Source organism: Telmatherina bonti (assembly GCF_933228915.1).
Source record: "Telmatherina bonti genome assembly, chromosome: 18".
NCBI classification, from domain to species: Eukaryota; Metazoa; Chordata; class Actinopteri; order Atheriniformes; family Telmatherinidae; genus Telmatherina; species Telmatherina bonti.
Window position 1 is genome coordinate 4,762,089 of NC_136616.1, and position 25,283 is coordinate 4,787,371.

Here is a 25,283-nt window from a genome sequence, read left to right on the forward strand (position 1 = left end):
GGGTCCGTGGTTCCTGAGCTGATGGGTCCGAAACCTCCTCAGCTTCTCTGTTCATATCTAGTTTATAAAGACCTTTTTATTCTATTAAACAAGCAAAACACCAATCATTCACTCAAGTCTCAGTTTTTAGGAGGAAAACACACACACTGTCTCCATGTTTCCACGTCTTCCTGCTACTATCTACCTGCTCTCCTCACTGCAGCACCTCCACCTCAGCTGCATCCCAAACGTCTTCTTGGCTTTATTCCAGCCATAGAGGATCATTATTTTCCTGCTTTTCTCATCACTTGTTGATCTTTGGCTGCTCCTGATTGGACGTTACCATCAGTTTAAGCTCTCTGATTGGTGGAAAGTCTGACAGGAAGTGTCTTCATCATCATGTCCAGGTGAAAATAGAGGTCTCTTAGCAACATGGTAGTGATGGTGATGAAGATGTGATAAATAATGGTGGATTTACCATCTAGAGTCTCTGAATAAACACTACATATTGTGTCTGGATTGTAAACCTCCTGGACGGATAGAAACACTGGAAAACCTCCGTAGACCAGCTGGAGGGTCACATGACCATCACAATCTACCCCATAGAGTTACACACCACTGCTCCTGATGATAGAAGAGACAGACGCCAAAAGGTCTGATGGAGGTTTGGGTGTAAAAGACTCTTATCCTCCATATGCAGACAGAGAGCTGGGTCAGACCTTTTTACAGGACAAAACGAACCCACCATTCATGAAAACAGCAGGAAACCCAGTTGAACAAGGAGGACCAGGATCCTGAAACACATTCAGTCATACTGACAGGTGTAAAAGCACCATGCTCAGCAGATTACCAGTCTGGTGTCTCCACAGGTGACGGAGGTTGCACCGTAAGCAACATTCCGGATATGTCCCATCAGCTCCAGGAGCCACTCCATTCTCCTGGAAACACCTGGAGAGAAAAACAAACTGGTTCAGGGACAGATCCTCCATCAAGTCAACATGTTGTCTTCATGATGATAAAGCTGGACAACTCTCTGGAGTGACCTGTGTTGGAGCTGGCAGCCCAGCGGCACTGGTATAAAGCCTGCAGGAGGATCCAGCCCACTTTGCAGCTCGACCAACCACGGAGAACGCCGGCGATGACATCATTTAGACCCAGGAGGGGAACCCGGCCAAAAGACGTCAGGTAGGCCAGGATGAAGCAGGTCTTCTCCATCCCAGTCTGAACAGATAGATGGAAGAGAGAAGATGATGTTTGGTTTTTATGTAGTTTGATTTGGTGTAGTTTGGTTAGGTGTAGTTTAGTTTGGTTTGGTGTAGTTTTGTTTGGTTTAGTTTGGTGTAGTTTGGTTTGGTTTGGTGTAATTTGGTTTGGTTTGGTTTGGTGTAGTTTGGTTTGGTTTGGTGTAGCTTGTTTTGTTGTAGATTGGTTTGGTTTGGTGTAGCTTGGTTTGGTGTAGTTTGGTTTGGTTTGGTGTAGTTTGGTTTTGTGTAGTTTGGTTTGCTGTAGTTTTGTTTGGTTTGGTATAGTTTGGTTTGGTTTGGTGTAATTTGGTTTGGTTTGGTGTAGTTTGGTTTGGTGTAGTTTGGTTTGGTTTGGTTTGGTGTAGTTTGTTTTGGTTTGGTGTAATTTGGTTTGGTTTGGTTTGGTGTAGTTTGGTTTGGTGTAGTTTGGTTTGGTGTAGTTTGTTTTGCTGTAGTTTGTTTTGGTGTAGTTTGTTTTGCTGTAGTTTGTTTCACTGTACTTTGTTTTGCTGTAGCTTGGTTTGCTGTAGCTTGGTTTGGTTTGGTGTAGTTTGGTTTGCTGTAGTTTTGTTTGGTTTGGTGTAGTTTGGTTTGGTTTGGTTTGGTGTAGTTTGGTTTGGTGTAGTTTTGTTTGGTGTAGTTTTGTTTGGTTTGGTGTAGTTTGTTTTGGTTTGGTGTAATTTGGTTTGGTTTGGTTTGGTGTAGTTTGGTTTGGTGTAGTTTTGTTTGGTGTAGTTTTGTTTGGTTTGGTGTAGTTTGTTTTGGTTTGGTGTAATTTGGTTTGGTTTGGTTTGGTGTAGCTTGTTTTGGTGTAGATTGGTTTGGTTTGGTGTAGCTTGGTTTGGTGTAGATTGGTTTGGTGTAGTTTGGCTTGGTCTAGCTTGGTTTGGCGTAGTCTGGTTTGGTCTAGCTTGTTTAGGTGTAGCCTGGTTTGGTGAAGTTTGGTTTGGTGTAGATTGGTTCAGTTAGGTGTTGCTTGGTTTGGTGTAGTTTGGTTTGGTGTAGCTTGGTTTGGTGTTGTTTGGTCAGGTGTAGCTTGGTTTGGTGTTGTTTGGTTAGGTGTAGCTTGGTTTGCTGTAGTTTGGGTCGGTGTAGTTTGGTTAGGTGTAGTTTGTTTTGCTGTAGCTCGTTTTGTTGTGGTTTGGTTTGGTGTAGCTTGGTTTGGTATGGTTTGGTGTAGTTTGGTTAGGTGTAGCTTGGTTTGGTGTAGTTTGGTTAGTTGTAGCTTGGTTAGGTGTAGCTTGGTTTGGTATGGTTTGGTGTAGTTTGGTTCGGTTAGGTGTAGCTTGGTTTGGTATGGTTTGGTGTAGTTTGGTTCGGTTAGGTGTAGCTTGGTTTGGTATGGTTTGGTGTAGTTTGGTTCGGTTAGGTGTAGCTTGGTTTGGTATGGTTTGGTGTAGTTTGGTTCGGTTAGGTGTAGCTTGGTTTGTTATGGTTTGGTGTAGTTTGGTTCGGTTAGGTGTAGCTTGGTTTGGTATGGTTTGGTGTAGTTTGGTTCGGTTAGGTGTAGCTTGGTTTGGTATGGTTTGGTGTAGTTTGGTTCGGTTAGGTGTAGCTTGGTTTGGTATGGTTTGGTGTAGTTTGGTTCGGTTAGGTGTAGCTTGGTTTGGTATGGTTTGGTGTAGTTTGGTTCGGTTAGGTGTAGCTTGGTTTGGTATGGTTTGGTGTAGTTTGGTTCGGTTAGGTGTAGCTTGGTTTGGTGTAGTTTGGTTCGGTTAGGTGTAGCTTGGTTTGGTACCTCTGAAACTCGAGCGATCCTGTCTATCTCCGTGTCAGACATCTCGGAGAGACATTTGGCGATGCCGACGTACAAATCCACTTCATTATCCTGAAAGAATTTATGACGACACGTCGGTTAAGGTGTCGTGCTGTGATGAAGCCAGAACAAATCTTTTCCACCAACAACCTGACCAGCTTAACAAGGTAAATGGTTGTCTTCTAGGCCTTTCCTCAGCAGCCTGCTACGGCAGGCGGTCTATCATGGATACCTGGATTTGGTTGGGCAGCAGGGTGAAGATCTTCTCGGTGGTGGAGCAGAGGACGGTCCAGCAGCTGTTGGTGGGGTTGGGGAGGGCCATGGCCTGAGCCAGACCCTGCAACACAGAGCGGCACAAGGACAGTCGCTGGGGTCGCAGGTCGTCCTGGAACTGCTGCAGGCCCAAACTCTCCACGTAGACCTGGAGCTTGTCCTCAGCGACATGCTTCATCCACACGCCCAGGGTCTCATAGAGGTGGGCTCGAGTCTGGACCTAGAGAGAAAACGCCATGGCTGGACATCAGGGTGGAATTATTTTCCTGCAGAAAACATCTGGATGCGTTTAAATAAGCTCCATCTTTGTGATTTAAACGACTCATTTGGCATCTTCAGGTCAACATCACAGACGGTTGCAGTGATCTATAGATGAGACTCGACTGGGCTTGATTCCATCTATAATTCATCTGTGAGTCGCACTTATTCTGGTCCCAGTAAAACCTCTGTAAAAACAGACAGGACCTTAACCACCTTCAGCAACTTCAACAAATATTTAGCTCCTGACTGATATGTAATTTCATCAAACTGATCCATATGAGCCTCTTGCAAGAACAAAAAAGTCCCATAGGTGTGACTGCAAAGTTGGTCCAGCAGAGGGCGCCGTGACCACAGTGCATGGCTCTGCAGTGTCTCATGGTGAAGAGACGAAAGGCCATATCTGCCCCAGCGTGATAAAGCCATCAGAACATCTGACTCATTGCAACCGTTCGCTGCGTTCCAGTTGCAGAGCATGACACTGAACATCCAGAGCTTCACTTATCTGACACAAACTGGCTCTAAAATTTGTCTAAATTGTTCAGACTTTGAGATTCCACATGAACAGATTCATGGAATCAGAAGGAATCTCTGTATGCTGGGACAGCGCTGGTGATCTTCTGCATTATACCATGATTCTCTACTGGAAACCAGTGCATGGACTCAGGAATCTCCCAGAAACCAGTGTGAACCCAGTTCATGCAGGTTAAAGCTCCATCATATGTGAAGAGGATCCAGAAACACGCCGTCTTCTCTGGACCAAAGCTCATTTAAAATGTTCTGAGTGGAAACCTGGATGAAGATGTGGAATAGTTTGTGGACAGCATGGACGGCGTGTCCTGCAGACTAAAGAGGAGAGGGAGCATCCAGCTTGTTTACTCACGCTGAGGCTGTGCACCAGAGGAGGAGACAGCCATGATCCCAGGAAGAGAGAAGCATTCTGGGAAGACTGAGCCTGAGACACAGCCAGAACCACACACTGATGCTGGACGTCCTCTCCTGACAAAGACGGAGACAAACATGCTTGACGTCGGTTTTCTTCCTGACTGGTGACGAGCAACGTGCTGAGAGCTCTTACCGAAGCTCAGCCTCATCAGAGGCGACAGGACGGCGCTCCAGTTCACAGGCGGGTACTGACAGCTGGATCCAACTGATGCCAACGGGGCCAGAGTGGTCTGAACCAGAGCCGGGTGGGAGAACTCCGGACCTGGGTCCACATGGAGAAAGGATGCTCTGTGATACTTTAACTGTACCAGTGTACTGTGAATTTACCGGTTGACTTGTCGTGTTAGAGGACAAACATCCGAGACGTGTCACACACACGACACTGTTAAAAGCACCGGTCTGCTCCTTTATAGGTTTGTGCTGATCATATGACATTAAACCATTTTTTTTAACAAACAGGTGGGTGTTGAGCTAATCATCTGACACACAGGCTGTTCAGGTAAAGACTTGATCGGGTTCGGGTCAAGGCGCCGTGCTGGACCCATCACTATCATCACTGTTTCAGGAAATAATCTTGGACTGAATGTTCCAAACTGTTTCTGTGCTGACGGCCTTCAGGGTTTATATTTACAGAAACATCTGGAACTTGATCTTCATGATCATAAAAAGTGTGTTTAAGCTGACAACTTAAAATGTGTGGGGTTTCCATGACAACATCCGCTTTACTGTGAGAAGGAACGATTCTGTCTGGACCTACGATACCTACGATCATCAGGAGATCAATATGAGCTGATATTACAGCTGATTTAACACAATCACTTCTCATATAAAATCACACAAAAAGAGAAGATTAATATCCAACTTTCTGAAAAACAATCTGTTGTCTGAACAAAATTAGACCGAAGCATATGCCTACAGAAGGATCCATGGGGGCCCAAACAGCGCCCGAACGGGCCTTAATTACATCCTGGGCCCGACTGATATGGATTTTTTTCAGGGCTGATGCTCATTACGAAATTGGAATGACTAAAATAACTTCTTTTTATGTCACTCAGCGCTTTCAGCAACAAAGGTGTTAATTACAGGCAGGACATTTACAGCAAGAATTTAAGCAGAAAAACCTGCAATAAAGCATCAAACCGGCTACTAGAAACCAATTCCAGGTATTTTACCACTTAGTTATAATAACCAGGTTAGTAGTGCGACTTTGTCAGAGTTACACACCTTCTGACATGCACAGTCTCCTCATCAGATTTAAATTAGACAAAGAAAATAAAAATGATTCCAGTTTATTTTCTTCTACATCAACTGAAATTCCAACCTTTCTTTCCAGCTTCTGTGATGAAGTCAGTGATGGATCTGATGACACTCTTCTCTGAGAGGTAACTGAAGTCCTGAGGAACTGAAAGAATAAAAGGACATCAACTAAATCAATGAGTGGCTTGTAAGTCGACTTCAGGCCACGGAGGACCAGCACAGGTTGAGTCAAACAGAAAACATGGTTAAACCTGGAGGGAAAGTCATTTAAAGCCATAGTACAGCAAGCCTGAAAGTCCACGTCAGACATGAAAGTTGTGACTTAAAATACTAAACAACCTGCAGAGGTAGACTGTTTCACAGGAGTCAGGACCGCGAATAGTCCGATTCTGAGGTTAGACTAACAGTTATTAGACTTGATCATGTGACTATTGGGGGTCCGGCAAGAGAATAAAGAGTTACATCACTTAGCTAATGTAAGGGTCCGTGGTCTTAGCGTTAGCCGCTACTGTAAGGGTCCGTGGTCTTAGCGTTAGCCGCTACTGTAAGGGTCCGTGGTCTTAGCGTTAGCCGCTACTGTAAGGGTCCGTGGTCTTAGCGTTAGCCGCTACTGTAAGGGTCCGTGGTCTTAGCGTTAGCCGCTACTGTAAGGGTCCGTGGTCTTAGCGTTAGCCGCTACTGTAAGGGTCCGTGGTCTTAGCGTTAGCCGCTACTGTAAGGGTCCGTGGTCTTAGCGTTAGCCGCTACTGTAAGGGTCCGTGGTCTTAGCGTTAGCCGCTACTGTAAGGGTCCGTGGTCTTAGCGTTAGCCGCTACTGTAAGGGTCCGTGGTCTTAGCGTTAGCCGCTACTGTAAGGGTCCGTGGTCTTAGCGTTAGCCGCTACTGTAAGGGTCCGTGGTCTTAGCGTTAGCCGCTACTGTAAGGGTCCGTGGTCTTAGCGTTAGCCGCTACTGTAAGGGTCCGTGGTCTTAGCGTTAGCCGCTACTGTAAGGGTCCATGGTCTTAGCATTAGCTGTTAATGTGTAAATAATTTGGCCAATCGGAAACAAATTGTGTGTGTCTCTCTATAATGCGGATGTACAGTAAAAATTTTTTACATTTAATCAAATATAAATAAATATTTTGTAAGGATTAAACCATAAAAAAACTAAAAACACAATGAACATCTAACATACTAAATATTCAACAAATATTACACGATACAAACAAATTAAACATACACACACACACACACACACACACACACACACACACACACACACACACACACACACATATATATATATATATATATATATATATATATATATATATATGCCAGTCCAGCAGCACTGTCCCCGATGTCCACGCGATGCTGCAGAGGCGTGTCAGCCAGGACAGCCCCACAGCATCCAGAGCCTTAAGGAACTCCGGGCGGATCTCATCCACCCCCGGGGCCTTGCCGCCAAGGAGCTTTTTGACCACCTCAGCGACTTCAGCCCCAGAGATAGGAGAGTCCACCCCCGAGTCCCCCAGCTCTGCTTCCTCATCAGAAGACGTGTTGGTAGGATTGAGGAGGTCTTTGAAGTATTCCTTCCACCGACCCACAACGTCCCGAGTTGAGGTCAGCAGCTCCCCACCTCCACTGTACACAGTATTGATGGAGCACTGCTTCCCCCTCCTGAGCCGCCGGATGGTGGACCAGAATCTCCTCGAAGCCGTCCGGAAGTCTTTCTCCATGGCCTCGCCAAACTCCTCCCATGCCCGAGTTTTTGCCTCGGCAACTGCCAAAGCCACATGCCGCTTAGCCTAGGAGTTTCTCTGCTGCAACACACCTGGCACACATCAGACCGAATAGCAGATTTGTGCAGAGCTTGACATCAAAGTGTGCTCATTAGCCATCGATTTGAATCAGGTGTGTTTGCGGCAGGGAGTCTTATAACATTTGCAGGACTGTGGCACCAGAGGATATACATATACATATATATACATATATATATACATATACATACATATATATATATATATATATATATATACACACATATATATATATATATATATATATACACACATATACATATACATATATATACATATACATATACATATATATACATATACATATACATATATATACATATACATATATATACATATACATATATATATATATATATATATATATATATATATATATATATATATATATATATATATTATACACATATATATATATACATATTTATATAAAGGGTATTTTCAAGCTATCGATTTTCCAACAGGGACAGACGAACCAAGGAGAAGAGAATTACACACTTCACGCTTTGCACTCCGATAATTATTCCAACTACATTTACTACTACATTTATATCTGTTTTATCTCAGTCAGTCTTAGCAGTTCAGAGCTGATAATCATAAAATGTCATAATGTAAAAACATGCCTTGTATAGGCCTTCATACCAAGCAAATCCATTGTCCTCTTTTGATTTTTCCATATTTTCTAACAGATATATGCGATGCAAATTCATAGCATCAGTGGTAACGGTATTCGTAATTTACGTCATGGACACAACAATGCCTAATCTGGAAGTTTAACAAGAATCAATGGACATACAGAACTTAGAAAATTGATAACTTGTAACACGTATTAACACATATATATACCAGTTAAAAACAGCTAAGGTGTGCTAACTCTGATTCGGCAACAGCAGCCTCAAACAAATGATCGGATCCATACCTGTCATCAGGGATAGATTAGCAGGCTGCAGTATACATTAGAATCATAACGGAATAACTTCATACTTACATATATAAAAACCGATCTCTACCTGGACCGGCACCGCTTGTATGATTGCTGCCATTATTCAGCACTGGAAAACTTGTTGAAAGTCCCTCCTCTTCCACTACGCCAGCAAAATGGCATCTGTTTAGTGTGTGAACTGTTCATCGTTTCACACAAGATTTTTAGATAATTTTTGGGCAGCATCCGGGTTTCTTGCTTAAATATCAGAGTAAACGCACAACGCACTTAAACACTGTGCTAGTAGTGTTAGTGCGCAGATTATAACACACCCAAAGTTTTCTGAAGGAAGTATCGATACCGACAATAAAAGAGGACCAAGAATCAATCCATGTGGAACCCCTGATGAACGATCATCATCTTTCTGGCCCCAGATTCATTCCCAGTGTTAGCAGTAATCCCAGACACATGAGCATGTTACCTGCTGTATGACTGTGACTTGTCGACATGTGCGCCAAATGCAGATGACCCACCAAACAGGCGCTGTTGGACTGTAAACCAATGGCTCCAGAGAAGGTTATGATCTGCAACAGAACACAGAAACATCAATGAAATATTCAGTCGCTGAATCTTACATCTGCAGAGGAAACAGGAGAAACAATCTGACCTGTGTGATGGCACGAATCACCTCGTTCAGTCTGCTCTGCTGCTGGGAGGAAAGCTCCACCTCATTTCTCAGCTGAAACACAGATAAACAAAAACTGATACCAGTACCATTTCATGCTGAGAAACCTGACATGCTGTCACTTCACAGAAAAAAAGTCACCTTTAACACCTGGAGGGAGACAGAAGCTACTCTTACACACTCATAAGCTGTTTTCCTCAGACCTATCTGATCTATTTCCTGTTAAAATATCTAACAAGACACTCACATGGATGACTCTCATCATGGATGTGGTAGAATGGTACATGATGACAATGACTTGGTACTAGAAAGTCGTCCTGACGAAGAGGACGATTCGGTCCTAGAAAGTCGTCCTGACGAAGAGGACGATTCGGAACTAGAAAGTCGTCCTGACGAAGAGGACGATTCGGAACTAGAAAGTCGTCCTGACGAAGAGGACGATTCGGAACTAGAAAGTCGTCCTGACGAAGAGGACGATTCGGTCCTAGAAAGTCGTCCTGACGAAGAGGACGATTCGGTCCTAGAAAGTCGTCCTGACGAAGAGGACGATTCGGTCCTAGAAAGTCGTCCTGACGAAGAGGACGATTCGGAACTAGAAAGTCGTCCTGACGAAGAGGACGATTCGGTCCTAGAAAGTCGTCCTGACGAAGAGGACGATTCGGAACTAGAAAGTCGTCCTGACGAAGAGGACGATTCGGTCCTAGAAAGTCGTCCTGACGAAGAGGACGATTCGGTCCTAGAAAGTCGCCCTGACGAAGAGGACGATTCGGTCCTAGAAAGTCGCCCTGACGAAGAGGACGATTCGGTCCTAGAAAGTCGCCCTGACGAAGAGGACGATTCGGTCCTAGAAAGTCGCCCTGACGAAGAGGACGATTCGGTCCTAGAAAGTCGCCCTGACGAAGAGGACGATTCGGTCCTAGAAAGTCGCCCTGACGAAGAGGACGATTCGGTCCTAGAAAGTCGCCCTGACGAAGAGGACGATTCGGTCCTAGAAAGTCGTGCTGACTAAGAGGACGATTCGGTCCTAGAAAGTCGTGCTGACTAAGAGGACGATTCGGAACTGGAAAGTCGTCCTGACGAAGAGGACGATTCGGAACTGGAAAGTCGTCCTGACGAAGAGGACGATTCGGAACAAGAAAGTCGTCCTGACGAAGAGGACGATTCGGAACAAGAAAGTCGTCCTGACGAAGAGGACGATTCGGAACAAGAAAGTCGTCCTGACGAAGAGGACGATTCGGAACAAGAAAGTCGTCCTGACGAAGAGGACGATTCGGAACAAGAAAGTCGTCCTGACGAAGAGGACGATTCGGAACAAGAAAGTCGTCCTGACGAAGAGGACGATTCGGTCCTAGAAAGTCGTCCTGACGAAGAGGACGATTCGGTCCTAGAAAGTCGTCCTGACGAAGAGGACGATTCGGTCCTAGAAAGTCGTCCTGACGAAGAGGACGATTCGGTCCTAGAAAGTCGTCCTGACGAAGAGGACGATTCGGTCCTAGAAAGTCGTCCTGACGAAGAGGACGATTCGGTCCTAGAAAGTCGTCCTGACGAAGAGGACGATTCGGTCCTAGAAAGTCGCCCTGACGAAGAGGACGATTCGGTCCTAGAAAGTCGCCCTGACGAAGAGGACGATTCGGAACTAGAAAGTCGTCCTGACGAAGAGGACGATTCGGTCCTAGAAAGTCGTCCTGACGAAGAGGACGATTCGGTCCTAGAAAGTCGTCCTGACGAAGAGGACGATTCGGTCCTAGAAAGTCGTCCTGACGAAGAGGACGATTCGGTCCTAGAAAGTCGTCCTGACGAAGAGGACGATTCGGTCCTAGAAAGTCGTCCTGACGAAGAGGACGATTCGGTCCTAGAAAGTCGTCCTGACGAAGAGGACGATTCGGAACTAGAAAGTCGTCCTGACGAAGAGGACGATTCGGTCCTAGAAAGTCGTCCTGACGAAGAGGACGATTCGGTCCTAGAAAGTCGTCCTGACGAAGAGGACGATTCGGTACTAGAAAGTCGTCCTGACGAAGAGGACGATTCGGTACTAGAAAGTCGTCCTGACGAAGAGGACGATTCGGAACTAGAAAGTCGTCCTGACGAAGAGGACGATTCGGAACTAGAAACTCGTCCTGACGAAGAGGACGATTCGGAACTAGAAAGTCGTCCTGACGAAGAGGACGATTCGGTACTAGAAAGTCGTCCTGACGAAGAGGACGATTCGGTACTAGAAAGTCGTCCTGACGAAGAGGACGATTCGGAACTAGAAACTCGTCCTGACGAAGAGGACGATTCGGAACTAGAAAGTCGTCCTGACGAAGAGGACGATTCGGTCCTAGAAAGTCGTCCTGACGAAGAGGACGATTCGGTCCTAGAAAGTCGTCCTGACGAAGAGGACGATTCGGTCCTAGAAAGTCGTCCTGACGAAGAGGACGATTCTGTCCTAGAAAGTCGTCCTGACGAAGAGGACGATTCGGTCCTAGAAAGTCGTCCTGACGAAGAGGACGATTCGGAACTAGAAAGTCGTCCTGACGAAGAGGACGATTCGGAACTAGAAAGTCGTCCTGACGAAGAGGACGATTCGGAACTAGAAAGTCGTCCTGACGAAGAGGACGATTCGGAACTAGAAAGTCGTCCTGACGAAGAGGACGATTCGGAACTAGAAAGTCGACCTGACGAAGAGGACGATTCGGAACTAGAAAGTCGTCCTGACGAAGAGGACGATTCGGAACTAGAAAGTCGTCCTGACGAAGAGGACGATTCGGAACTAGAAAGTCGTCCTGACGTAGAGGACGATTCGGAACTAGAAAGTCGTCCTGACGAAGAGGACGATTCGGTCCTAGAAAGTCGTCCTGACGAAGAGGACGATTCGGAACTAGAAAGTCGTCCTGACGAAGAGGACGATTCGGAACTAGAAAGTCGTCCTGACGAAGAGGACGATTCGGAACTAGAAAGTCGTCCTGACGAAGAGGACGATTCGGAACTAGAAAGTCGTCCTGACGAAGAGGACGATTCGGTACTAGAAAGTCGTCCTGACGAAGAGGACGATTCGGAACTGGAAAGTCGTCCTGACGAAGAGGACGATTCGGAACTAGAAACTCGTCCTGACGAAGAGGACGATTCGGAACTAGAAAGTCGTCCTGACGAAGAGGACGATTCGGAACTAGAAAGTCGTCCTGACTAAGAGGACGATTCGGTCCTAGAAAGTCGTCCTGACGAAGAGGACGATTCGGTCCTAGAAAGTCGTCCTGACGAAGAGGACGATTCGGTCCTAGAAAGTCGTCCTGACGAAGAGGACGATTCGGAACTAGAAAGTCGTCCTGACGAAGAGGACGATTCGGTCCTAGAAAGTCGTCCTGACGAAGAGGACGATTCGGTCCTAGAAAGTCGTCCTGACGAAGAGGACGATTCGGTCCTAGAAAGTCGTCCTGACGAAGAGGACGATTCGGTCCTAGAAAGTCGTCCTGACGAAGAGGACGATTCGGTCCTAGAAAGTCGTCCTGACGAAGAGGACGATTCGGTCCTAGAAAGTCGTCCTGACGAAGAGGACGATTCGGTCCTAGAAAGTCGCCCTGACGAAGAGGACGATTCGGTCCTAGAAAGTCGCCCTGACGAAGAGGACGATTCGGAACTAGAAAGTCGTCCTGACGAAGAGGACGATTCGGTCCTAGAAAGTCGTCCTGACGAAGAGGACGATTCGGTCCTAGAAAGTCGTCCTGACGAAGAGGACGATTCGGTCCTAGAAAGTCGTCCTGACGAAGAGGACGATTCGGAACTAGAAAGTCGTCCTGACGAAGAGGACGATTCGGTCCTAGAAAGTCGTCCTGACGAAGAGGACGATTCGGAACTAGAAAGTCGTCCTGACGAAGAGGACGATTCGGAACTAGAAAGTCGTCCTGACGAAGAGGACGATTCGGAACTAGAAAGTCGTCCTGACGAAGAGGACGATTCGGAACTAGAAAGTCGACCTGACGAAGAGGACGATTCGGAACTAGAAAGTCGTCCTGACGAAGAGGACGATTCGGAACTAGAAAGTCGTCCTGACGAAGAGGACGATTCGGAACTAGAAAGTCGTCCTGACGAAGAGGACGATTCGGAACTAGAAAGTCGTCCTGACGAAGAGGACGATTCGGTCCTAGAAAGTCGTCCTGACGAAGAGGACGATTCGGAACTAGAAAGTCGTCCTGACGAAGAGGACGATTCGGAACTAGAAAGTCGTCCTGACGAAGAGGACGATTCGGAACTAGAAAGTCGTCCTGACAAAGAGGACGATTCGGAACTAGAAAGTCGTCCTGACGAAGAGGACGATTCGGAACTAGAAAGTCGTCCTGACGAAGAGGACGATTCGGTACTAGAAAGTCGTCCTGACGAAGAGGACGATTCGGAACTGGAAAGTCGTCCTGACGAAGAGGACGATTCGGAACTAGAAACTCGTCCTGACGAAGAGGACGATTCGGAACTGGAAAGTCGTCCTGACGAAGAGGACGATTCGGAACTGGAAAGTCGTCCTGACGAAGAGGACGATTCGGAACTGGAAAGTCGTCCTGACGAAGAGGACGATTCGGAACTGGAAAGTCGTCCTGACGAAGAGGACGATTCGGAACTAGAAACTCGTCCTGACGAAGAGGACGATTCGGTCCTAGAAACTCGTCCTGACGAAGAGGACGATTCGGAACTAGAAAGTCGTCCTGACGAAGAGGACGATTCGGAACTAGAAAGTCGTCCTGACTAAGAGGACGATTCGGTCCTAGAAAGTCGTCCTGACTAAGAGGACGATTCGGTCCTAGAAAGTCGTCCTGACGAAGAGGACGATTCGGAACTAGAAAGTCGTCCTGACGAAGAGGACGATTCGGAACTAGAAAGTCGTCCTGACTAAGAGGACGATTCGGAACTAGAAAGTCGTCCTGACTAAGAGGACGATTCGGAACTAGAAAGTCGTCCTGACGAAGAGGACGATTCGGTCCTAGAAAGTCGTCCTGACGAAGAGGACGATTCGGTCCTAGAAAGTCGTCCTGACGAAGAGGACGATTCGGTCCTAGAAAGTCGTCCTGACGAAGAGGACGATTCGGAACTAGAAAGTCGTCCTGACGAAGAGGACGATTCGGTCCTAGAAAGTCGTCCTGACGAAGAGGACGATTCGGTCCTAGAAAGTCGTCCTGACGAAGAGGACGATTCGGTCCTAGAAAGTCGTCCTGACGAAGAGGACGATTCGGAACTAGAAAGTCGTCCTGACGAAGAGGACGATTCGGAACTAGAAAGTCGTCCTGACGAAGAGGACGATTCGGAACTAGAAAGTCGTCCTGACGAAGAGGACGATCCGGTCCTAGAAAGTCGTCCTGACGAAGAGGACGATTCGGAACTAGAAAGTCGTCCTGACGAAGAGGACGATTCGGAACTAGAAAGTCGTCCTGACGAAGAGGACGATTCGGAACTAGAAAGTCGTCCTGACGAAGAGGACGATTCGGAACTAGAAAGTCGTCCTGACGAAGAGGACGATTCGGAACTAGAAAGTCGTCCTGACGAAGAGGACGATTCGGAACTAGAAAGTCGTCCTGACGAAGAGGACGATTCGGAACTAGAAAGTCGTCCTGACGAAGAGGACGATTCGGTCCTAGAAAGTCGTCCTGACGAAGAGGACGATTCGGTCCTAGAAAGTCGCCCTGACGAAGAGGACGATTCGGTCCTAGAAAGTCGCCCTGACGAAGAGGACGATTCGGTCCTAGAAAGTCGTCCTGACGAAGAGGACGATTCGGTCCTAGAAAGTCGCCCTGACGAAGAGGACGATTCGGTCCTAGAAAGTCGTCCTGACGAAGAGGACGATTCGGTCCTAGAAAGTCGTGCTGACTAAGAGGACGATTCGGTCCTAGAAAGTCGTGCTGACTAAGAGGACGATTCGGAACTGGAAAGTCGTCCTGACGAAGAGGACGATTCGGAACTGGAAAGTCGTCCTGACGAAGAGGACGATTCGGAACTGGAAAGTCGTCCTGACGAAGAGGACGATTCGGAACAAGAAAGTCGTCCTGACGAAGAGGACGATTCGGAACAAGAAAGTCGTCCTGACGAAGAGGACGATTCGGAACAAGAAAGTCGTCCTGACGAAGAGGACGATTCGGAACAAGAAAGTCGTCCTGACGAAGTGGACGATTCGGAACAAGAAAGTCGTCCTGACGAAGAGGACGATTCGGAACAAGAAAGTCGTCCTGACGAAGAGGACGATTCGGTCCAAGAAAGTCGTCCTGACGAAGAGGACGATTCGGTCCTAGAAAGTCGTCCTGACGAAGAGGACGATTCGGTCCTAGAAAGTCGTCCTGACGAAGAGGACGATTCGGTCCTAGAAAGTCGTCCTGACGAAGAGGACGATTCGGTCCTAGAAAGTCGTCCTGACGAAGAGGACGATTCGGTCCTAGAAAGTCGTCCTGACGAAGAGGACGATTCGGTCCTAGAAAGTCGTCCTGACGAAGAGGACGATTCGGTCCTAGAAAGTCGTCCTGACGAAGAGGACGATTCGGTCCTAGAAAGTCGTCCTGACGAAGAGGACGATTCGGTCCTAGAAAGTCGCCCTGACGAAGAGGACGATTCGGTCCTAGAAAGTCGCCCTGACGAAGAGGACGATTCGGAACTAGAAAGTCGTCCTGACGAAGAGGACGATTCGGTCCTAGAAAGTCGTCCTGACGAAGAGGACGATTCGGTCCTAGAAAGTCGTCCTGACGAAGAGGACGATTCGGTCCTAGAAAGTCGTCCTGACGAAGAGGACGATTCGGAACTAGAAAGTCGTCCTGACGAAGAGGACGATTCGGAACTAGAAAGTCGTCCTGACGAAGAGGACGATTCGGAACTAGAAAGTCGTCCTGACGAAGAGGACGATTCGGTCCTAGAAAGTCGTCCTGACGAAGAGGACGATTCGGTCCTAGAAAGTCGTCCTGACGAAGAGGACGATTCGGTCCTAGAAAGTCGTCCTGACGAAGAGGACGATTCGGAACTAGAAAGTCGTCCTGACGAAGAGGACGATTCGGAACTAGAAAGTCGTCCTGACGAAGAGGACGATTCGGAACTAGAAAGTCGTCCTGACGAAGAGGACGATTCGGTACTAGAAAGTCGTCCTGACGAAGAGGACGATTCGGAACTAGAAAGTCGTCCTGACGAAGAGGACGATTCGGAACTAGAAAGTCGTCCTGACGAAGAGGACGATTCGGTCCTAGAAAGTCGTCCTGACGAAGAGGACGATTCGGTCCTAGAAAGTCGTCCTGACGAAGAGGACGATTCGGTCCTAGAAAGTCGTCCTGACGAAGAGGACGATTCGGAACTAGAAAGTCGTCCTGACGAAGAGGACGATTCGGAACTAGAAAGTCGTCCTGACGAAGAGGACGATTCGGAACTAGAAAGTCGTCCTGACGAAGAGGACGATTCGGAACTAGAAAGTCGACCTGACGAAGAGGACGATTCGGAACTAGAAAGTCGTCCTGACGAAGAGGACGATTCGGAACTAGAAAGTCGTCCTGACGAAGAGGACGATTCGGAACTAGAAAGTCGTCCTGACGAAGAGGACGATTCGGTCCTAGAAAGTCGTCCTGACGAAGAGGACGATTCGGAACTAGAAAGTCGTCCTGACGAAGAGGACGATTCGGAACTAGAAAGTCGTCCTGACGAAGAGGACGATTCGGAACTAGAAAGTCGTCCTGACGAAGAGGACGATTCGGAACTAGAAAGTCGTCCTGACGAAGAGGACGATTCGGAACTAGAAAGTCGTCCTGACGAAGAGGACGATTCGGAACTAGAAAGTGGTCCTGACGAAGAGGACGATTCGGTCCTAGAAAGTCGTCCTGACGAAGAGGACGATTCGGAACTAGAAAGTCGTCCTGACGAAGAGGACGATTCGGTCCTAGAAAGTCGTCCTGAAGAAGAGGACGATTCGGTCCTAGAAAGTCGTCCTGACGAAGAGGACGATTCGGAACTAGAAAGTCGTCCTGACGAAGAGGACGATTCGGAACTAGAAAGTCGTCCTGACGAAGAGGACGATTCGGAACTAGAAAGTCGTCCTGACGAAGAGGACGATTCGGTCCTAGAAAGTCGTCCTGACGAAGAGGACGATCCGGTCCTAGAAAGTCGTCCTGACGAAGAGGACGATTCGGTCCTAGAAAGTCGTCCTGACGAAGAGGACGATTCGGTCCTAGAAAGTCGTCCTGACGAAGAGGACGATTCGGTCCTAGAAAGTCGTCCTGACGAAGAGGACGATTCGGAACTAGAAAGTCGTCCTGACGAAGAGGACGATTCGGTCCTAGAAAGTCGTCCTGACGAAGAGGACGATTCGGAACTAGAAAGTGGTCCTGACGAAGAGGACGATTCGGAACTAGAAAGTGGTCCTGACGAAGAGGACGATTCGGAACTAGAAAGTGGTCCTGACGAAGAGGACGATTCGGAACTAGAAAGTGGTCCTGACGAAGAGGACGATTCGGAACTAGAAAGTGGTCCTGACGAAGAGGACGATTCGGAACTAGAAAGTGGTCCTGACGAAGAGGACGATTCGGAACTAGAAAGTCGTCCTGACGAAGAGGACGATTCGGTCCTAGAAAGTCGTCCTGACGAAGAGGACGATTCGGTCCTAGAAAGTCGTCCTGACGAAGAGGACGATCCGGTCCTAGAAAGTCGTCCTGACGAAGAGGACGATCCGGTCCTAGAAAGTCGTCCTGACGAAGAGGACGATCCGGTCCTAGAAAGTCGTCCTGACGAAGAGGACGATCCGGTCCTAGAAAGTCGTCCTGACGAAGAGGACGATTCGGAACTAGAAAGTCGTCCTGACGAAGAGGACGATTCGGAACTAGAAAGTCGTCCTGACGAAGAGGACGATCCGGTCCTAGAAAGTCGTCCTGACGAAGAGGACGATTCGGTCCTAGAAAGTCGTCCTGACGAAGAGGACGATCCGGTCCTAGAAAGTCGTCCTGACGAAGAGGACGATCCGGTCCTAGAAAGTCGTCCTGACGAAGAGGACGATCCGGTCCTAGAAAGTCGTCCTGACGAAGAGGACGATCCGGTCCTAGAAAGTCGTCCTGACGAAGAGGACGATCCGGTCCTAGAAAGTCGTCCTGACGAAGAGGACGATCCGGTCCTAGAAAGTCGTCCTGACGAAGAGGACGATCCGGTCCTAGAAAGTCGTCCTGACGAAGAGGACGATCCGGTCCTAGAAAGTCGTCCTGACGAAGAGGACGATCCGGTCCTAGAAAGTCGTCCTGACGAAGAGGACGATCCGGTCCTAGAAAGTCGTCCTGACGAAGAGGACGATCCGGTCCTAGAAAGTCGTCCTGACGAAGAGGACGATCCGGTCCTAGAAAGTCGTCCTGACGAAGAGGACGATCCGGAACTAGAAAGTCGTCCTGACGAAGAGGACGATCCGGAACTAGAAAGTCGTCCTGACGAAGAGGACGATTCGGAACTAGAAAGTCGTCCTGACGAAGAGGACGATCCGGAACTAGAAAGTCGTCCTGACGAAGAGGACGATCCGGAACTAGAAAGTCGTCCTGACGAAGAGGACGATCCGGAACTAGAAAGTCGTCCTGACGAAGAGGACGATTTGGTCCTAGAAAGTCGTCCTGACGAAGAGGACGATTCGGTCCTAGAAAGTCGTCCTGACGAAGAGGACGATTCGGTCCTAGAAAGTCGTCCTGACGAAGAGGACGATTCGGAACTAGAAAGTCGTCCTGACGAAGAGGACGATTCGGAACTAGAAAGTCGTCCTGACGAAGAGGACGATTCGGAACTAGAAAGTCGTCCTGACGAAGAGGACGATTCGGTCCTAGAAAGTCGTCCTGACGAAGAGGACGATTCGGAACTAGAAAGTCGTCCTGACGAAGAGGACGATTCGGACCTAGAAAGTCGTCCTGACGAAGAGGACGATTCGGAACTAGAAAGTCGTCCTGACGAAGAGGACGATTCGGTCCTAGAAAGTCGTCCTGACGAAGAGGACGATTCGGTCCTAGAAAGTCGTCCTGACGAAGAGGACGATTCGGTCCTAGAAAGTCGTCCTGACGAAGAGGACGATTCGGTCCTAGAAAGTCGTCCTGACGAAGAGGACGATTCGGTCCTAGAAAGTCGTCCTGACGAAGAGGACGATTCGGTCCTAGAAAGTCGTCCTGACGAAGAGGACGATTCGGTCCTAGAAAGTCGTCCTGACGAAGAGGACGATTCGGTCCTAGAAAGTCGTCCTGACGAAGAGGACGATTCGGTCCTAGAAAGTCGTCCTGACGAAGAGGACGATTCGGTCCTAGAAAGTCGTCCTGACGAAGAGGACGATTCGGAACTAGAAAGTCGTCCTGACGAAGAGGACGATTCGGTCCTAGAAAGTCGTCCTGACGAAGAGGACGATTCGGAACTAGAAAGTGGTCCTGACGAAGAGGACGATTCGGAACTAGAAAGTGGTCCTGACGAAGAGGACGATTCGGAACTAGAAAGTGGTCCTGACGAAGAGGACGATTCGGAACTAGAAAGTGGTCCTGACGAAGAGGACGATTCGGAACTAGAAAGTCGTCCTGACGAAGAGGACGATTCGGAACTAGAAAGTCGTCCTGACGAAGAGGACGATTCGGTCCTAGAAAGTCGTCCTGACGAAGAGGACGATTCGGTCCTAGAAAGTCGTCCTGACGAAGAGGACGATCCGGTCCTAGAAAGTCGTCCTGACGAAGAGGACGATCCGGTCCTAGAAAGTCGTCCTGACGAAGAGGACGATCCGGTCCTAGAAAGTCGTCCTGACGAAGAGGACGATCCGGTCCTAGAAAGTCGTCCTGACGAAGAGGACGATCCGGTCCTAGAAAGTCGTCCTGACGAAGAGGACGATCCGGTCCTAGAAAGTCGTCCTGACGAAGAGGACGATCCGGTCCTAGAAAGTCGTCCTGACGAAGAGGACGATCCGGTCCTAGAAAGTCGTCCTGACGAAGAGGACGATCCGGTCCTAGAAAGTCGTCCTGACAAAGAGGACGATCCGGTCCTAGAAAGTCGTCCTGACAAAGAGGACGATCCGGAACTAGAAAGTCGTCCTGACGAAGAGGACGATCCGGAACTAGAAAGTCGTCCTGACGAAGAGGACGATCCGGAACTAGAAAGTCGTCCTGACGAAGAGGACGATTCGGTCCTAGAAAGTCGTCCTGACGAAGAGGACGATTCGGTCCTAGAAAGTCGTCCTGACGAAGAGGACGATTCGGTCCTAGAAAGTCGTCCTGACGAAGAGGACGATTCGGTCCTAGAAAGTCGTCCTGACGAAGAGGACGATTCGGTCCTAGAAAGTCGTCCTGACGAAGAGGACGATTCGGTCCTAGAAAGTCGTCCTGACGAAGAGGACGATTCGGTCCTAGAAAGTCGTCCTGACGAAGAGGACGATTCGGTCCTAGAAAGTCGTCCTGACGAAGAGGACGATTCGGTCCTAGAAAGTCGTCCTGACGAAGAGGACGATTCGGTCCTAGAAAGTCGTCCTGACGAAGAGGACGATTCGGAACTAGAAAGTCGTCCTGACGAAGAGGACGATTCGGAACTAGAAAGTCGTCCTGACGAAGAGGACGATTCGGAACTAGAAAGTCGTCCTGACGAAGAGGACGATTCGGTCCTAGAAAGTCGTCCTGACGAAGAGGACGATTCGGTCCTAGAAAGTCGTCCTGACGAAGAGGACGATTCGGAACTAGAAAGTCGTCCTGACGAAGAGGACGATTCGGAACTAGAAAGTCGTCCTGACGAAGAGGACGATTCGGAACTAGAAAGTCGTCCTGACGAAGAGGACGATTCGGAACTAGAAAGTCGTCCTGACGAAGAGGACGATTCGGAACTAGAAAGTCGTCCTGACGAAGAGGACGATTCGGAACTAGAAAGTCGTCCTGACGAAGAGGACGATTCGGAACTAGAAAGTCGTCCTGACGAAGAGGACGATTCGGAACTAGAAAGTCGTCCTGACGAAGAGGACGATTCGGTCCTAGAAAGTCGTCCTGACGAAGAGGACGATTCGGTCCTAGAAAGTCGTCCTGACGAAGAGGACGATTCGGTCCTAGAAAGTCGTCCTGACGAAGAGGACGATCCGGTCCTAGAAAGTCGTCCTGACGAAGAGGACGATCCGGTCCTAGAAAGTCGTCCTGACGAAGAGGACGATCCGGTCCTAGAAAGTCGTCCTGACGAAGAGGACGATCCGGTCCTAGAAAGTCGTCCTGACGAAGAGGACGATCCGGTCCTAGAAAGTCGTCCTGACGAAGAGGACGATCCGGTCCTAGAAAGTCGTCCTGACGAAGAGGACGATCCGGAACTAGAAAGTCGTCCTGACGAAGAGGACGATTCGGTCCTAGAAAGTCGTCCTGACGAAGAGGACGATTCGGTCCTAGAAAGTCGTCCTGACGAAGAGGACGATTCGGTCCTAGAAAGTCGTCCTGACGAAGAGGACGATTCGGTCCTAGAAAGTCGTCCTGACGAAGAGGACGATTCGGTCCTAGAAAGTCGTCCTGACGAAGAGGACGATTCGGTCCTAGAAAGTCGTCCTGACGAAGAGGACGATTCGGTCCTAGAAAGTCGTCCTGACGAAGAGGACGATTCGGTCCTAGAAAGTCGTCCTGACGAAGAGGACGATTCGGTCCTAGAAAGTCGTCCTGACGAAGAGGACGATTCGGTCCTAGAAAGTCGTCCTGACGAAGAGGACGATTCGGAACTAGAAAGTCGTCCTGACGAAGAGGACGATTCGGAACTAGAAAGTCGTCCTGACGAAGAGGACGATTCGGAACTAGAAAGTCGTCCTGACGAAGAGGACGATTCGGAACTAGAAAGTCGTCCTGACGAAGAGGACGATTCGGAACTAGAAAGTCGTCCTGACAAAGAGGACGATTCGGAACTAGAAAGTCGTCCTGACGAAGAGGACGATTCGGAACTAGAAAGTCGTCCTGACGAAGAGGACGATTCGGAACTAGAAAGTCGTCCTGACGAAGAGGACGATTCGGTACTAGAAAGTCGTCCTGACGAAGAGGACGATTCGGAACTAGAAAGTCGTCCTGACGAAGAGGACGATTCGGAACTAGAAAGTCGTCCTGACGAAGAGGACGATTCGGAACTAGAAAGTCGTCCTGACGAAGAGGACGATTCGGAACTAGAAAGTCGTCCTGACGAAGAGGACGATTCGGAACTAGAAAGTCGTCCTGACGAAGAGGACGATTCGGAACTAGAAAGTCGTCCTGACGAAGAGGACGATCCGGAACTAGAAAGTCGTCCTGACGAAGAGGACGATTCGGTCCTAGAAAGTCGTCCTGACGAAGAGGACGATTCGGTCCTAGAAAGTCGTCCTGACGAAGAGGACGATTCGGTCCTAGAAAGTCGTCCTGACGAAGAGGACGATTCGGAACTAGAAAGTCGTCCTGACGAAGAGGACGATTCGGAACTAGAAAGTCGTCCTGACGAAGAGGACGATTCGGAACTAGAAAGTCGTCCTGACGAAGAGGACGATTCGGTCCTAGAAAGTCGTCCTGACGAAGAGGACGATTCGGTCCTAGAAAGTCGTCCTGACGAAGAGGACGATTCGGTCCTAGAAAGTCGTCCTGACGAAGAGGACGATTCGGTCCTAGAAAGTCGTCCTGACGAAGAGGACGATTCGGTCCTAGAAAGTCGTCCTGACGAAGAGGACGATTCGGTCCTAGAAAGTCGTCCTGACGAAGAGGACGATTCGGTCCTAGAAAGTCGTCCTGACGAAGAGGACGATTCGGTCCTAGAAAGTCGTCCTGACGAAGAGGACGATTCGGAACTAGAAAGTCGTCCTGACGAAGAGGACGATTCGGAACTAGAAAGTCGTCCTGACGAAGAGGACGATTCGGAACTAGAAAGTCGTCCTGACGAAGAGGACGATTCGGAACTAGAAAGTCGTCCTGACGAAGAGGACGATTCGGAACTAGAAAGTCGTCCTGACGAAGAGGACGATTCGGAACTAGAAAGTCGTCCTGACGAAGAGGACGATTCGGAACTAGAAAGTCGTCCTGACGAAGAGGACGATTCGGTACTAGAAAGTCGTCCTGACGAAGAGGACGATTCGGAACTAGAAAGTCGTCCTGACGAAGAGGACGATTCGGAACTAGAAAGTCGTCCTGACGAAGAGGACGATTCGGAACTAGAAAGTCGTCCTGACGAAGAGGACGATTCGGAACTAGAAAGTCGTCCTGACGAAGAGGACGATTCGGAACTAGAAAGTCGTCCTGACGAAGAGGACGATTCGGTCCTAGAAAGTCGTCCTGACGAAGAGGACGATTCGGTCCTAGAAAGTCGTCCTGACGAAGAGGACGATTCGGTCCTAGAAAGTCGTCCTGACGAAGAGGACGATTCGGAACTAGAAAGTCGTCCTGACGAAGAGGACGATTCGGAACTAGAAAGTCGTCCTGACGAAGAGGACGATTCGGAACTAGAAAGTCGTCCTGACGAAGAGGACGATTCGGAACTAGAAAGTCGTCCTGACGAAGAGGACGATTCGGAACTAGAAAGTCGTCCTGACGAAGAGGACGATTCGGAACTAGAAAGTCGTCCTGACGAAGAGGACGATTCGGAACTAGAAAGTCGTCCTGACGAAGAGGACGATTCGGTCCTAGAAAGTCGTCCTGACGAAGAGGACGATTCGGAACTAGAAAGTCGTCCTGACGAAGAGGACGATTCGGAACTAGAAAGTCGTCCTGACGAAGAGGACGATTCGGAACTAGAAAGTCGTCCTGACGAAGAGGACGATTCGGTCCTAGAAAGTCGTCCTGACGAAGAGGACGATTCGGTCCTTGAAAGTCGTCCTGACGAAGAGGACGATTCGGAACTAGAAAGTCGTCCTGACGAAGAGGACGATTCGGAACTAGAAAGTCGTCCTGACGAAGAGGACGATTCGGTCCTAGAAAGTCGTCCTGACGAAGAGGACGATTCGGAACTAGAAAGTCGTCCTGACGAAGAGGACGATTCGGAACTAGAAAGTCGTCCTGACGAAGAGGACGATTCGGAACTAGAAAGTCGTCCTGACGAAGAGGACGATTCGGAACTAGAAAGTCGTCCTGACGAAGAGGACGATTCGGAACTAGAAAGTCGTCCTGACGAAGAGGACGATTCGGTCCTAGAAAGTCGTCCTGACGAAGAGGACGATTCGGAACTAGAAAGTCGTCCTGACGAAGAGGACGATTCGGAACTAGAAAGTCGTCCTGACGAAGAGGACGATTCGGAACTAGAAAGTCGTCCTGACGAAGAGGACGATTCGGTCCTAGAAAGTCGTCCTGACGAAGAGGACGATTCGGTCCTTGAAAGTCGTCCTGACGAAGAGGACGATTCGGTACTAGAAAGTCGTCCTGACGAAGAGGACGATTCGGAACTGGAAAGTCGTCCTGACGAAGAGGACGATTCGGAACTAGAAAGTCGTCCTGACGAAGAGGACGATTCGGAACTAGAAAGTCGTCCTGACGAAGAGGACGATTCGGAACTAGAAAGTCGTCCTGACGAAGAGGACGATTCGGAACTAGAAAGTCGTCCTGACTAAGAGGACGATTTGGTCCTAGAAAGTCGTCCTGACTAAGAGGACGATTCGGTCCTAGAAAGTCGTCCTGACGAAGAGGACGATTCGGAACTAGAAAGTCGTCCTGACTAAGAGGACGATTCGGAACTAGAAAGTCGTCCTGACTAAGAGGACGATTCGGAACTAGAAAGTCGTCCTGACGAAGAGGACGATTCGGAACTAGAAAGTCGTCCTGACGAAGAGGACGATTCGGAACTAGAAAGTCGTCCTGACGAAGAGGACGATTCGGAACTAGAAAGTCGTCCTGACGAAGAGGACGATACGGAACTAGAAAGTCGTCCTGACGAAGAGGACGATTCGGAACTAGAAAGTCGTCCTGACGAAGAGGACGATTCGGAACTAAAAAGTCGTCCTGACGAAGAGGACGATTCGGAACTAGAATGTCGTCCTGATGAAGAGGACGATTCGGAACTAGAAAGTCGTCCTGACGAAGAGGACGATTCGGAACTAGAAAGTCGTCCTGACGAAGAGGACGATTCGGAACTAGAAAGTTGTCCTGACGAAGAGGACGATTCGGAACTAGAAAGTCGTCCTGACGAAGAGGACGATTCGGAACTAGAAAGTCGTCCTGACGAAGAGGACGATTCGGAACTAGAAAGTCGTCCTGACGAAGAGGACGATTCGGAACTAGAAAGTCGTCCTGACGA

At 48.7% G+C, this 25,283-nt stretch overlaps 1 protein-coding gene across 2 annotated transcripts in view; it reads right to left on the minus strand.

Moving 5' to 3' along the window:
• focad (focadhesin) overlaps positions 1-25,283 on the minus strand; it is a 116,280-nt gene that overhangs the window by 12,421 nt on the left and 78,576 nt on the right. For both annotated transcript variants that reach the window (XM_079257441.1, XM_079257442.1), the window contains exons 33-41: positions 9,102-9,173; positions 8,916-9,018; positions 5,777-5,857; positions 4,589-4,717; positions 4,394-4,509; positions 3,212-3,472; positions 2,962-3,051; positions 1,023-1,200; positions 830-927 (exon numbers count right to left, since the gene is read on the minus strand). In XM_079257441.1, the coding sequence (XP_079113567.1) occupies positions 830-927; positions 1,023-1,200; positions 2,962-3,051; positions 3,212-3,472; positions 4,394-4,509; positions 4,589-4,717; positions 5,777-5,857; positions 8,916-9,018; positions 9,102-9,173 (1,128 nt within the window). The remainder of the gene's footprint in view (positions 1-829; positions 928-1,022; positions 1,201-2,961; positions 3,052-3,211; positions 3,473-4,393; positions 4,510-4,588; positions 4,718-5,776; positions 5,858-8,915; positions 9,019-9,101; positions 9,174-25,283) is intronic.